The 14,653-nt window shown below is 39.7% G+C and overlaps 1 protein-coding gene across 8 annotated transcripts in view; it reads left to right on the forward strand.

Moving 5' to 3' along the window:
• The window catches only part of cald1a (caldesmon 1a), a 494,628-nt gene that overhangs the window by 323,623 nt on the left and 156,352 nt on the right, over positions 1 to 14,653 (forward strand). The window contains exon 1 of one of the 8 annotated variants that reach the window (XM_062064486.1): positions 11,307 to 11,411. The exons of the other annotated variants lie outside the window; for them this stretch is intronic. Coding sequence (XP_061920470.1) covers positions 11,391 to 11,411 — 21 coding nt within the window. The 5' untranslated portion in view covers positions 11,307 to 11,390. Of the gene's footprint in view, positions 1 to 11,306; positions 11,412 to 14,653 lie in introns of those variants that run through there. 8 annotated transcript variants of the gene reach the window in all.

Here is a 14,653-nt window from a genome sequence, read left to right on the forward strand (position 1 = left end):
AGTCCGTAGTGGATCTAACATAATAGTGTGAGAGTCCAGTCCATAGTGGATCTAGCATAATAGTGTGAGAGTCCAGTCCATAGTGGATCTAACATAATAGTGTGAGAGTCCAGTCCATAGTGGATCTAACATAATAGTGAGAGTCCAGTCCATAGTGGATCTAACATAATAGTGAGAGTCCAGTCCATAGTGGATCTAACATAATAGTGAGAGTCCAGTCCATAGTGGATCTAACATAATAGTGTGAGAGTCCAGTCCATAGTGGATCTAACATAATAGTGAGAGTCCAGTCCATAGTGGATCTAACATAATAGTGAGAGTCCAGTCCATAGTGGATCTAACATAATAGTGTGAGAGTCCAGTCCATAGTGGATATAACATAATGGTGTGAGAGTCCAGTCCATAGTGGATCTAACATAATAGTGAGAGTCCAGTCCATAGTGGATCTAACATAATACTTTGAGAGTCCAGTCCATAGTGGATCTAGCATAATATTGTGAGAGTCTAGTCCATAGTGGATCTAACATAATAGTGTGAGAGTCCAGTCCATAGTGGATCTAACATAATAGTGAGTGAGAGTCCAGTCCATAGTGGATCCAACATAATAGTGAGAGTCCCGTCCATAGCGGATCTAATATAATAGTGTGAGAGTCCAGTCCATAGTGGATCTAACATATTAGTGAGAGTCCAGTCCATAGTGGATCTAACATAATATTGTGAGAGTCCATTCCATAGTGGATCTAACATAATATTGTGAGAGTCCAGTCCATAGTGGATCTAACATAATAGTGTGAGAGTCCAGTCCATAGTGGACTTAACATAATAGTGTGAGAGTCCAGTCCATAGTGGACTTAACATAATAGTGTGAGAGTCCAGTCCATAGTGGACTTAACATAATAGTGTGAGAGTCCAGTCCATAGTGGATCTAACATAATAGTGTGAGAGTCCAGTCCATAGTGGATCTAACATAATAGTGAGAGAGTCCAGTCCATAGTGGATCTAACATAATAGTGTGAGAGTCCAGTCCATAGTGGATCTAGTATAATAGTGTGAGAGTCCAGTCCATAGTGGATCTAACATAATAGTGTGAGAGTCCAGTCCATAGTGGATCTAGTATAATAGTGTGAGAGTCCAGTCTATAGTGGATCTAGTATAATAGTGTGAGAGTCCAGTCCATAGTGGATCTAGTATAATAGTGTGAGAGTCCAGTCCATAGTGGGGCCGTAATTAAAACATTTTTATCAGATTATTATAAATCTACTACAATAAAACATTGCCACAAACAGTGTATAGCACAGGTGTCCAATTTATATGGCCCATGAAAACCTGGAAATTAAATTTGTACTTTATATTTTGGTACTAAAAGTATTCGGTTTTTTTCAGTTTTGACGGAAAATATGAACTTGAAGTGTATTTCTGGTCTTGTCACCCCCTCCCGGGCAGGAGGGCAACACAGCAGTGCGGCTGGATCAAAAGAAACGTCGGAACAAAAAGTTGCTTTGTTACAAGCGAGCGTCATTATACAGGACTGTTCCTGGAGGAACTCCGGTCAAAAATGGAAGACTCCTAACTGGAGAAGCCAAACCATCAGTTTTTATATTCCTCCTTTCTGTCTCTGGGTGTGTGTGCTAAGTCAGGAGAGCGCATCCTGACCATAAAAGGAGTAGTCGTGTGTAAGTGTCTGGAAAACAACTGCTTTAAGTCATAACTCAAATGTTGGCGTTGAGCTAGACAGGTAGTCTTTTCTCAAGGATAGGGCTATCACTTTTGCATTCCGAAGTCCCTATTAGAGCCTCTTTTCCTACGAGAAGTGATCCAATCCACCTGTGAATATCAAACTAAGGGGCCTTATTTATTTATGTGCTCAAACTGAAACCCCACTATTTAATTAAACTCGGTGGTTTGCTTTCTCCAAGGGGAATCCAAAATAAGACTAAAAGTGAAGAGAGAAGCTTAGCTTTCTGGAAATATGGCCCTCAAAACAACGTAATAGTTGTTTTGCCTCGGGGGGGGCAAATTTAGAGAAAAAAATGTGTCTGGGGGCCGGTATGTCTGATTTTTAAGAACACTAATAAAAAACCTCCCAATAATGTCTGATTGAATGCTAAAAACGTTCTGATAGACCACCTTAAAAAACGGAATGGAATATTTACATTTTTTTACGGAATGAGACACCCAGAATGTACATGAAAATAAAGAATGTGGGATTTACAATATTTACCATGAACGATAAAACATTGAATATTGACAACATATGAACGTCACACCCCCTCTCGATCCACATATTTTACAATCAAGCGAAACGTAACAAAAAATGTAACAAACACAGCGAAATATGAACGCAAAGGGTAAAAAAACCAAAAAAACACCTACAATCTGATACATCTGATCCATCACGAAGCGTTAAAGTTAAAGTACCAATGATTGTCACACACACACACTAGGCGTGGTGAAATTTGTCCTCTGCATTTGACCCATCACCCTTGTTCACCCCCTGGGAGGTGAGGGGAGCAGTGAGCCGGGAATCATTTTTGGTGATTTAACCCCCAACTCCAACCCTTGATGCTGAGTGCCAAGCAGGGAGGTAATGGCTCCCATTTTTATAGTGTTTGGTATGACTCGGCCGGGGTTTGAACTCACAACCTACCGATCTCATGGCGGACACTCTAACCCAGGGGTCTGCAACCTGCGGCTCTAGAGCCACTTACGGCTCTTTGGCACCGCCCTAGTGGCTCCCTGGAGCTTTTTCAAAAATTGATGAAAATAAAAAAAGATGGGGGGGAAAAATATATTTTTGTTTTAATATGGTTTCTGTAGGATGACAAACATGACACAAACCTCCCTAATTGTTAGAAATCCCACTATTTGTATTAAACATGATTATCTGATGAGAGTATTTGGTGAGCACCGTTTTGTCCTACTAATTTTGGCTGTCCATGAACTCGCCGTAGTTTGTTTACATGTACACTACCGTTCAAAAGTTTGGGGTCACATGTAAATGTCCTTATTTTTGAAGGAAAAGCACTGTACTTTTCAATGAAGATAACTTTAAACTAGTCTTAACTTTAAAGAAATACACTCTATACATTGCTAATGTGGTAAATTACTATTCTAGCTGCAAACGTCTGCTTTTTGGTGCAATATCTACATAGGTGTATAGAGGCCCATTTCCAGCAACTATCACTCCAGTGTTCTAATGGTACAATGTGTTTGCTCATTGGCTCAGAAGGCTAATTGATGATTAGAAAACCCTTGTGCAATCATGTTCACACATCTGAAAACAGTTCAGCTCGTTACAGAAGCTACAAAACTGACCTTCCTTTGAGCAGATTGAGTTTCTGGAGCATCACATTTGTGGGGTCAATTAAACGCTCAAAATGGCCAGAAAAAGAGAACTTTCATCTGAAACGCGACAGTCTATTCTTGTTCTTAGAAATGAAGGCTATTCCACAAAATTGTTTGGGTGACCCCAAACTTTTGAACGGTAGTGTATAACTTTCTTCAACGATGCTACAGAAAGACATATTTTATGCCACTCATTCTTTGTGTCATTTTGTCCACCAAACTTTTTATGCTGTGCGCGAATGCACAACGGTGAACTTTGTTGATGTTATTGACTTGTTTGGAGTGCTAATCAGGCATATTTGGCAAGCTAATCGATGCTAACATGCTATTTAGGCTAGCTGCATGTACATATTGCATCATTATGCCTCGTTTGTAGGTATATTTGAGCTCATTTAATTTCCTTAACTTAAACTATAATTTTGATAGTAGGCTAATATAGCTAATAAAGACACTTATATCATGTGTTGACTTCATTATATCACTTATAGAAGGCTTTCATTTTTTTGCGGCTCCAGACAGATTAGTTTTTTGTATTTTTGGTCCAATATGGCTCTTCCAACATTTTGGGTTGCCGACCCCTGCTCTAACCCCTAGGCCACTGACACCCGCATTTCAGGCTGGATTACCATAGTGACTAATTAGATTACCATTGTAACTAATTAAATCACCATAGTAACTAGTATATCATGCACTTTGTATAGTTCAAGACTTAATTTGCCCAGGTCTGCTCTAAACCGTGATTATAGCGACATGTACATTAGTGTGAATTGTACCTCCTACTTTACCCCTAACCCAGGGGTCGGCAACCCGCGGCTCTAGAGCGCCGCGCTCGTGGCTCTGTGGAGCTTTTTCAAAAATGTATGAAAAATGGAAAAAGATGAGGGAAAAAAATATATTTTTGTTTTAATATGGTTTCTGTAGGAGGACAAACATGACACAAACCTCCCTAATTGTTATAAAGCACACTGTTTATATTAAACATGCTTCACTGATTCGAGTATTTGGCGAGCGCCGTTTTGTCCTACTAATTTTGGCGGTCCTTGAACTCACCGTAGTTTGTTTACATCAGGGGTCACCCACCTTTTTGAAAGCAAGAGCTACTTCTTGGGTAGTGATTAATGCGAAGGGCTACCGGTTTGATACACACTTAAATAAATTGCCAGAAATAGCCAATTTGCTCAATTTACTTTTAACTCTATGTTATTATTAATAATTAATGATATTTACACTTAATTGAACGGTTTAAAAGAGGAGAAAACACGAAAAAAATGACAATTCAATTTTGAAACATAGTTTATCTTCAATTTCGACTCTTTAAAATTCAAAATTCAACCAAGAAAAAGAAGAGAAAAACTAGCTAATTCTAATCTTTTTGAAAAAAATTTAAAAAAGAATTTATGGAACATCATTATTAATTTTTCCTGATTAAGATGAATTTTAGAATTTTGATGACATGTTTTAAATAGGTTAAAATCCAATCTACACTTTGTTAGAATATACAACAAATTGGACCAAGCTATATTTCTAACAAAGACAAATCATTATTTCTTCTAGATTTTCCAGAACAAAAATTTTAAAAGAAATTCAAAATACTTTGAAATAAGATTTAAATTTGATTCTACAGATTTTCTAGATTTGCCAGAATACTTTTTTTTGAATTTTAATCATAATAAGTTTGAAGAAATATTTCACAAATATTCTTTGTCGAAAAAACAGAAGCTAAAATGAAGAATTAAATTAAAATGTATTTATTATTCTTTACAATAAAAGAAATACATTTACTTGAACATTGATTTAAATTGTCAGGAAAGAAGAGGAAGGAATTTAAAAGGTAAAAAGGTATATGTGTTTAAAAATCCTAAAATCATTTTTAAGGTTGTATTTTTTCTCTAAAATTGTCTTTCTGAAAGTTATCAGAAGCAAAGTAAAACATTTATGAATTTATTTAAACAAAAGAAGACCGAGTCTTTAAAATATTTTCTTGGATTTTCAAATTCTATTTGAGTTTTGTCTCTCTTAGAATTAAAAATGTCGGAAAAGCGAGACCAGCTTGCTAGTAAATAAATAAAATTTAAAAAATAGAGGCAGCTCACTGGTAAGTGCTGCTATTTGAGCTATTTTTAGAACAGGCCAGCGGGCTACTCATCTGGAGCCGTACTTATCAAGCTTCTTAGAGTGCCATTTTACACTTAAGTCCTGAGAATTTGCGAAATTTAGTCCTACTCTCAAACTTAAGAATAAAAGCTTTTTATCAATGTTCTTAAGTCTAAGAATCACTCCTACTCTCCACGATATTTAAGAGACCTTCAGAGGTGTCTTAAGTGGTTAGGAGTTGCCAGCAGGGGATGGCACTGAGGCGAGAGAAACGTGCGCGAACGTTCAGGGAACGGAACAATGTTTTTGGGGTTTTTTTTATGACGAGCAGCTGATCAAACGGTATCGTTTAGACAGAGCGGATATTATTTTTGTCACAGATTTAATACTTTTCGATTCCTTGTTGATTTCTGCATGTGTCTGCAGTGGGCTAGTATATATAGAGCCACCCACACCAGTTTCAAATTAGTTGCCTAATTAATGAATTGGAAAGAAAATGTTATGAGAGTAGCGTATGTGTGTGGCCGTGAGGTGAGTGACGTCAGTGAGTGTGTGGGCGAGAGAAGAGAGGGAGCGGTAGCGTGAGTGCCGGCGGGGACTAGTTTGTTTTGTATTATTTTGTAGTTTATTGTCAAAATATACACTCCCATTGTCCACTTAAATATTTCCAAGATATTTCTTTATTCTTAGACAACGGATTCCCTTCCGTGATTGGTCATTTCTATGGACACAGAAATGACGTCACCTAAAATTGCGTTTACGGCACATAGTAATGTCGTAATTCAGCTCTGAGTGTGACACTTAAGATTCAGTCCTACACTTCGCTGAAAGTGTGAGTAAGACGCTTGATAACTAACTTTTAAGTGCAGCTTTCAGCGAAGAATTTATTTACTCTTAAGTCAACTCTTAGCAGACTTCTTAGGAGTAATTCTAAGAAGCTTGATAAGTACGGCCCCTGGTCCTTATGGGCTACCTGGTGCCCGCGGGCACCACGTTGGTGACCTCTGGTTTACATGTATAACTTTCTCCGACTTTATAGGACGTGTTTTATGCCACTTCTTTTTCTGTCTCATTTAGTCCACCAGACGTTTAACGTTGTGCTAAAGGTGAGTTTTGTTGATGTTATTGACTTGTGTGGAGTGCTAATCAGACATATTTGGTCACTGCATGACTACAAGCTAATCGATGCTAACATGCTATTTAGGCTAGCTATATGTACATATTGCATCATTATGCCTCATTTGTAGCTATATTTGAGCTCATTTAGTTTCCTTTAAGTCCTCTTAATTCAATGTATATCTCATGACACACTATCTGTATGTAATATGGCTTTTAATTTTTTGCAGCTCCAGACCGATTTGTTTTTGTATTTTTGCTCCAATATGGCTCTTTCAACATTTTGTGTTGCCGACCCCTGCCCTAACCCATTGGCAAGGCAAGGAAAATGACTCCCAATGTTCACGCTGCTCTCCACCAGGGGATGTCCAAGCATCACCCTTCACTCATGTGTCCTTCTGGTGGAGGAACGGAGCATGATTGTGTTGGAAGTACTTCTGGAAGGCGTGTTGTATCAGTCAAAACATGAAAACAATGCGTCCCGATTTTCCATCATCTCGCTGTTTCATTGGACTTTTTTACCCCCCCCTTCTTCATTTTGAGCAAAGGTCCAAGCTGGGATTGGACACAGATGGTCTGATATCAAACATCGCACAGTATTTTATTCGCCCCAGATCCTGTTCCCAAGTATAAATAATTTTAAAGGTTGACAGTGGGGTCGTATCGTGTGTGTGTGTGTGTGTGTGTGTGTGTGTGTGTTGCTGAAACAAGCAACAAATAAACCACAAGCTGCTAATATTGCCGTCCAAATGGCTCCAGTGGCCTCTCGTATATCAAAAGCCGGAGGGGGAGAGTTGATGTGGCGCTGCTGGGTTAAGAGGAGGAGGCTTGCCGCCGTGTCACGATTCCGTTTAACGTCCGTGATGGGAAGTGCCCACCTAATATAACCTTGGGGGACTCCACTTTCCTGAGATCATACGGCTTCGCCGAGCTGGCGTTCTGCATGTGCGTAAAATGTCAGCATCTGTTTCAAATCAGCTTTTTTTTTTTTTTTGAGCCATCGGTGTTTGCCGATACGCGATGGAATCTTCGCAGAGTGAGGATACATGCCTTCGTTTTCTGCACCCTCAATTGGGTCACCTGTAAGCTGGAGGCTAAACCAGCTGACTTTAGACACACCTTCTCATTCAATGCGTTTTCTTTTATTTCACGACTATTTACATTGTAGATTGTCACTGAAGGCATCAAAACTATGAATGAACACATGTGGAGTTATGTACTTAAAGGCCTACTGAAATGAAATGTTCTTATTTAAACGGGAATAGCAGATCCATTCTATGTGTCATACTTGATCATTTCGCGATATTGCCATATTTTTGCTGAAAGGATTTAGTAGAGAACATCGACGATAAAGTTCGCAACTTTTGGTCGCTGATAAAAAAAGCCTTGCCTGTAGCGGAAGTAGCGTGACGTCGCAGGTTGAAAGGCTCCTGACATTTCCCCATTGTTTACAATGCAGCGAGAGCAATTCGGACCGAGAAAGCGACGATTACCCCATTAATTTGAGCGACGACGAAAGATTTGTGGATGAGGAACGTGAGAGTGAAGGACTAGAGTGCAGTGCAGGACGTATCTTTTTTCGCTCTGACCGTAACTTAGGTACAAGGGTTCATTGGATTCCACACTCTCTCCTTTTTCTATTGTGGATCACGGATTTGTATTTTAAACCACCTGGGATACTATATCCTCTTGAAAATGAGAGTCGAGAACGCAAAATGGACATTCACAGTGACTTTTATCCCCACGACAATACATCGGCGAAGCTCTTTAGCTACGGAGCTAACGTGATAGCACATCGGGCTTGAATGCAGATAGAAACAAAAGAAATAAACCCCTGACTGGAAGGATAGACATAAAATCAACAATACTATTAAACCATGGACATGTAAATACACGGTTAATGCTTTCTAGGCTGGCGAAGCTTAACAATGCTGTTGCTAACGACACCATTGAAGCTAACTTAGCAACGGGACCTCACAGAGCTATGCTAAAAACATTAGCTATCCACCTACGCCAGCCCTCATCTGCTCATCAACACCCGTGCTCACCTGCGTCCCAGCGATCGACGGAGCGACGATCATAGATGCGGTCGGCGGCCCGGAGACGGAGGAAGTCAAGGTGAGGTCGCCAGCTAGCGCGTCTGCTATCCATCTCAAAGTCCTCCTGGTTGTGTTGCTACAGCCAGTCGCTAATACACCGATCCCACCTACAACTTTCTTCTTTGCAGTCTTCATTGTTCATTAAACAAATTGCAAAAGATTCACCAACACAGATGTCCAGAATACTGTGGAATTTTGAGATGAAAACAGAGCTTTTTTGTATTGGATTCAAAGGGGTACCAATACTTCCGGTTCAACGATTGACGTCACGCGCATACGTCATCATACATAGACGTTTTCAACCGGAAGTTTAGCGGGAAATTTAAAATTGCACTTTATAAGTTAACCCGGCCGTATTGGCATGTGTTGCAATGTTAAGATTTCATCATTGATATATAAACTATCAGACTGCGTGGTCGCTAGTAGTGGCTTTCAGTAGGCCTTTAATGTAACTATAGCTGAAAAAATGGTACAATAGCAATAGGAGAGACTATTCATCCCTGAACACCATGGAGTTCATGTAAGCTTTATGATGCAGTTACATTATTATATCAACTATCAGAGACAGAAACTCTACATTTAACATAATGTCCTTTTTTTGCTGCTTCAACACAGCTCAATCAACACAGAAAAAGGTAAAGTGAAATAACGTAGTTGTTAACTGTAGGTCAATAATGCTTGTCTTTCTCTCAGACAGACAGGGCTTTGCTGTCCGTGACACACGCACGCACACACACCGCACAGTGAGCTAACGTTACGCTAAGAGCTAATTAGCCTTCGCCTCAAGGACTGCGAGCGAGCTGAGCTGCCGCTTATGTTTCTAGAACGTCAACGGGCTCATAGTTATGTTGCTAGTAGTTGTCTTGGAAGTGTTTAGTATAATTTGGGGAGAGTCCGCTGCATTATGCTTACCTGCTAAACGCACTGCTGATTGTCTGTTACATGCGCTCTGAATATGCACTGTTGATTGGCTGTTACATGCGCTCTGAATACGCACTGCTGATTGGCTGTTACATGCGCTCTGAATATGCACTGCTGATTGGCTGTTACATGCGCTCTGAATACGCACTGCTGATTGGCTGTTACCGCTCTGCGGAGCAGCTTGTCAAGACTTTAGTTTAGGCGGTGGCTCTTTGTTGTTTAGGCGGACGCATTAACAACAAAGCGCTGCGGGAAACCTTGATATATATAAATATATATATATATATATATATGTGTGGGAAAAAATCACAAGACTATTTCATCTCTACAGGCCTGTTTCATGAGGGGTTTTCCTCAATCCTCAGGAGATCTCATGAGGGGTTTTCCTCAATCCTCAGGAGATCTCCTGAGGATTGAGGAAAACCCCTCATGAAACAGGCCTGTAGAGATGAAATAGTCTTGTGATTTTTTCCCACACATACATATTACGCTCTACCACGGTATCGAGCACTATTTTTTGGATAATCTAATTAATATATATATATATATATATATATATATATATATATATATATATATATATATATATATATATATATATATATATATATATATATATATATATATATATATATATATATATAGTACAGGCCAAAAGTTTGGACACACCTTCTCGTGTTCTTTATTTTCAAGACTATTTACATTGTAGATTGTCACTGAAGGCATCAAGCCGCTGCTCCTCTACATCGAGAGGAGCCAGATGAGGTGGTTCGGGCATCTGGTCAGGATGCCACCCGAACGCCCTCCCTAGGGAAGTGTTTCGGGCACGTCCGACCGGTAGGAGGCCACGGGGAAGACCCAGGACACGTTGGGAAGACTATGTCTCCCGGCTGGCCTGGGAACGCCTCAGGATCCCCCGGGAGGAGCTGGACAAAATGGCTGGGGAGATGGAAGTCTGGGCTTCCCTGCTTAGGCTGCTGCCCCCGCGACCCGACCTCGGATAAGCGGAAGAAGATGGGTGGATGGAAAATAAATAATATCAAAATGGGCCCCGTAGGCTATAATAACACTGTACGGCCCTCAGTGGAAAAAAGTTTGGACACCCCTGCTGTAAATGAACACCTGAATTCATGGACAGAGTACAACAAAACCATTACATTAACTTATCTCAGCCTTGGAATCTTTTCTGGCAATCTCATTAGGCAATTTGGCAATGGTTTGGGGATGGCAGCTTTATCTTGAAAGCCATCACTTTACAAAGGAATGTCTTTGTTTCTCTTGTCATGCACGCTGGCTTTGGAGACTTTTACCGCACACACACACACACACACACACACACGCACACACACACACACACACACACACACACACACACACACTGCATCTGAGCATGCTCACAATCAACATGCTGTATTCATTTTTTTTGTTGGGTCTTCTTTATCTCGCATAGACACATGCAGCATATGGTGCTCATTTGTGCAGCAGTGGCTTAATGCGCTTAAATCCGAGGCTTAGTTCAGTGCTTCATTGTTTTTGTTGTTGTTCTTTTTTTTTATTTTTTATGGATGGACAAAGCAGTTAATTCGTGGAAGGAAATAAAAAGCACCCCGTGTGGCGCCCTCCACGAACATTTGTAACAATTCAAGTACTTTTGCAATAGTTGAAATGAAAGAGTAGTGCGGTGCTGAAACGGACCAATCAGAGTCCAGGGGGCGGGGCTTGACCGGAGCAGAGGCGCGTCATCAAACTCGCTTCTTCTTCTTCTTCTTTTATTTCTTCTTCTTCTTCTTCTTCTCCTCGTCGAGCCAGCCGATCATGTCCCGTTACGAGCCACAGGTAAGAACCTCAGCACTTTTTGGACGTATTGTGGCGTTCAAATGTTGCCTTTAACGCTCTTTTTCTTGACATAAAGAGCGCCGGTTTGTGTGGAAGTGGTCCGCTCGCCGCTCCCTTCTTTGTGCGCTCCACCAACTTTTCATAGACAAAAAACGTATTTTTTTTTTCTTAAACACGCATTTTAGAACTGTGATAGAAAAATACAAGTTGACCAAAAAAAAAAAAAGCCAAAAGTGGACGTTTGGTCCCGTTTTCTCCGCCCTAAAACCTAAAAAAAGAAGGTTTTGCTAAGAAAATCTGTACATGTAAGGGATGTTCAGCTTATATGTGGTTTCAAAGTAAAAGCCTTCTTTATGATGTCAAAAAAACATGTCCACCCTGCTTCTTTTTGAACTTTACTTGGCCTGTATGGACAATAATATGTGTGAAATGTATGCATGAAGAAGGGGGGGAATTGTACTTTTATTTTTTTTTTTGGTGCTTTTGAGGCCACAGGCAGAACAAAAATGAAATGAAACTTTATCTGATAAAAGGGAGGAGTTGGAAATGCAGTGTTTTTATTTTTATGATGTAATCCCTAAATCAGGGGTCTTCAACACGTAGCCCACCACCTGATTTTGAGTAGATTTGCTTCAACTTTTCATAATTTTACATTATGCATCTATTTAATAACACATTGAACATTGAACATATAAAGATATTAGACTCCAATGCATTTAGTCTCCCAACAGGTGGGTATTCGTATATATTCGTATATACGTTGGATTTTTTATCGCTATATTAGTCTATTTATACCTGCATTGTCCTTTCCATCATTGTAACTGTGTTGAACAATGTCCCTTGTGGATCATTAAAGTTTGTCTAAGTCTAAGTCTACACCTCACCACCTGATTTTGACTAGTGCTTTTGAGGCCACAGGCAGAACAAAAATGAAATGAAACTTTTATCTGATAAAAGGGAGGAGTTGGAAATGCAGTGTTTTTATTTTTATGATGTAATCCCTAAATCAGGGGTCTTCAACACGTAGCCCACCACCTGATTTTGAGTAGATTTGCTTCAACTTTTCATAATTTTACATTATGCATCTATTTAATAACACATTGAACATATAAAGATATTAGACTCCAATGCATTTGGTCTCCCAACAGGTGGGTATTCGTATATATTCGTATATATGTTGGATTTTTTATCGCTATATTAGTCTATTTATACCTGCATTGTCCTTTCCATCATTGTAACTGAACTACTGTGTTGAACAAAGTCCCTTGTGGATCATTAAAGTTTGTCTAAGTCTAAGTCTACACCTCACCACCTGATTTTGACTAGGCCAAACTCCCAAAAATATGTGCATAAACTACGTAATGACAAATAGTAGTGCAAATGTGGAGCACTTTATTAAACAAAGTACAATAATTGAGAAATAAAACAGCTTTAAGGATAAACTTTATAAACAAAGTACAATAATGTAGAAATAAAACAGCTTTAAGGATAAATGCTTTGACGCACACTTTTACAAAAATGTAAGCAGAATAACTAAGATCAGTTATTGTCGTTGTCATAAAAAACAACGACATGTTGTCAGAGCATCATACACTGCATAGCGGTGATGTAACAAAGTGCATCAAGTGGTGCAATCCCGTCCCATAATGCCTTTGTGTGTTCTAAAAAAAAAAAAAGACGACTCCGCTAAACCCAAGTCAGCGCCAGGCGTAGGTAAGACATAAATAACAGGTATTCCTCATCATGTATTACTAGGGATGTCGATAAATGCGTTAAAATGTAATATGTAAAATGTAATATCGGAAATAATCGGTATCTGTTTCAAAAAGTACAATTTACGACTTTTTAAAACGCCGCTGTACGGAGTGGTACACGGACGTAGGGAGAGCAGTTGCGTCTCCCAGTCATACTTGCCAAACCTCCCGATTTTCCCGGGAGACTCCCGAAAATCTCCCGGGGCAACCATTCTCCCGAATTTCTCCCGATTTCCACCCAGACAACAATATTGTGGGCGTGCCGGCCCAGTCACATAATATATACGGCTTTTCACACACACAAGTGAATGCAATGCATACTTGGTCAACAGCCATACAGGTCACACTGAGGGCGGACGTATAAACAACTTGAACACTGTTACAAACATGCGCCGCACTGTGAACCCACACCAAACAAGAATGACAAACACATTTCGGGAGAACATCCGCACCGTAACACAACAGAACAAATACCCAGAACCCCTTGCAGCACTAACTCTTCCAGGACGCTACAATATACCAAAACCCCGCCCCGCCCCAACCCCGCCCACCTCAACCTCCTCACGCTCTCTCAGGGAGAGCATGGCCCAAATTCCAAGCTGCTGTTTTGAGGCATGTTAAAAAAAAATAATGCACTTTGTGACTTCAATAATAAATATGGCAGTGCCATGTTGGCATTTTTGTCCATAACTTGAGTTGATTTATTTTGGAAAACCTTGTTACATTGTTTAATGCATCCAGCGGGGCATCACAACAAAAATTAGGCATAATAATGTGTTAATTCCACGACTGTATATATCGGTATCGGTTGATATCGGAGTTGGACAATATCGGATATCGGCAAAAAAGCCATTATCGGACATCTCTATTTATTACCATACAAATATTTTCTAAAGCATATGGGGAGAGTTAGTTTAGCTATCACAGTATTATAGAAATATGTGTGTTTATCTTGTCAGTAACACATTGCAAATAATGTATGAGTTAGTGCACTTTTTCCAATAATGACTAACATTAAAATACAGTTGCGTAGTAGGCCTGAATATTAATTGAAACAAGATTTAACATACATTTAATTAGTTTGTCTACCATAACCCATACACACAGTTTGAACAGTAACACTGTGTTTGAATATCGGAATATTGTACTTTAATCAAGTGATTCTTTAGGCGTATACCACTAGATGGAGTTTGAGAATCACTGAGTTAGTGTAAGAGGTAGACACTGTTAATAAATACAGGACATGTCAAGTACAGTATATCGGTATACAGAGGTACTTCGGCTTTTGTGTCGCCCCATTTTCAGCAAAATTGTCCCCTGGTTGGTATATGTATGGGCAAACGTTGCGTGCAACAATCTAGTCTATTTGCCCGTGTATAAATATGCGGGACCGAGTTAGCAACTTTGTGTTTTTGAATATGTCAAAAAAAACACTATGGCATGGGGCCAAAGAAAGTTGAGTGTCTTTACTTTGATAAAGAAGGTGAG

This window comes from Entelurus aequoreus, linkage group LG12 (genome assembly GCF_033978785.1).
Source record: "Entelurus aequoreus isolate RoL-2023_Sb linkage group LG12, RoL_Eaeq_v1.1, whole genome shotgun sequence".
NCBI classification, from domain to species: domain Eukaryota; kingdom Metazoa; phylum Chordata; class Actinopteri; order Syngnathiformes; family Syngnathidae; genus Entelurus; species Entelurus aequoreus.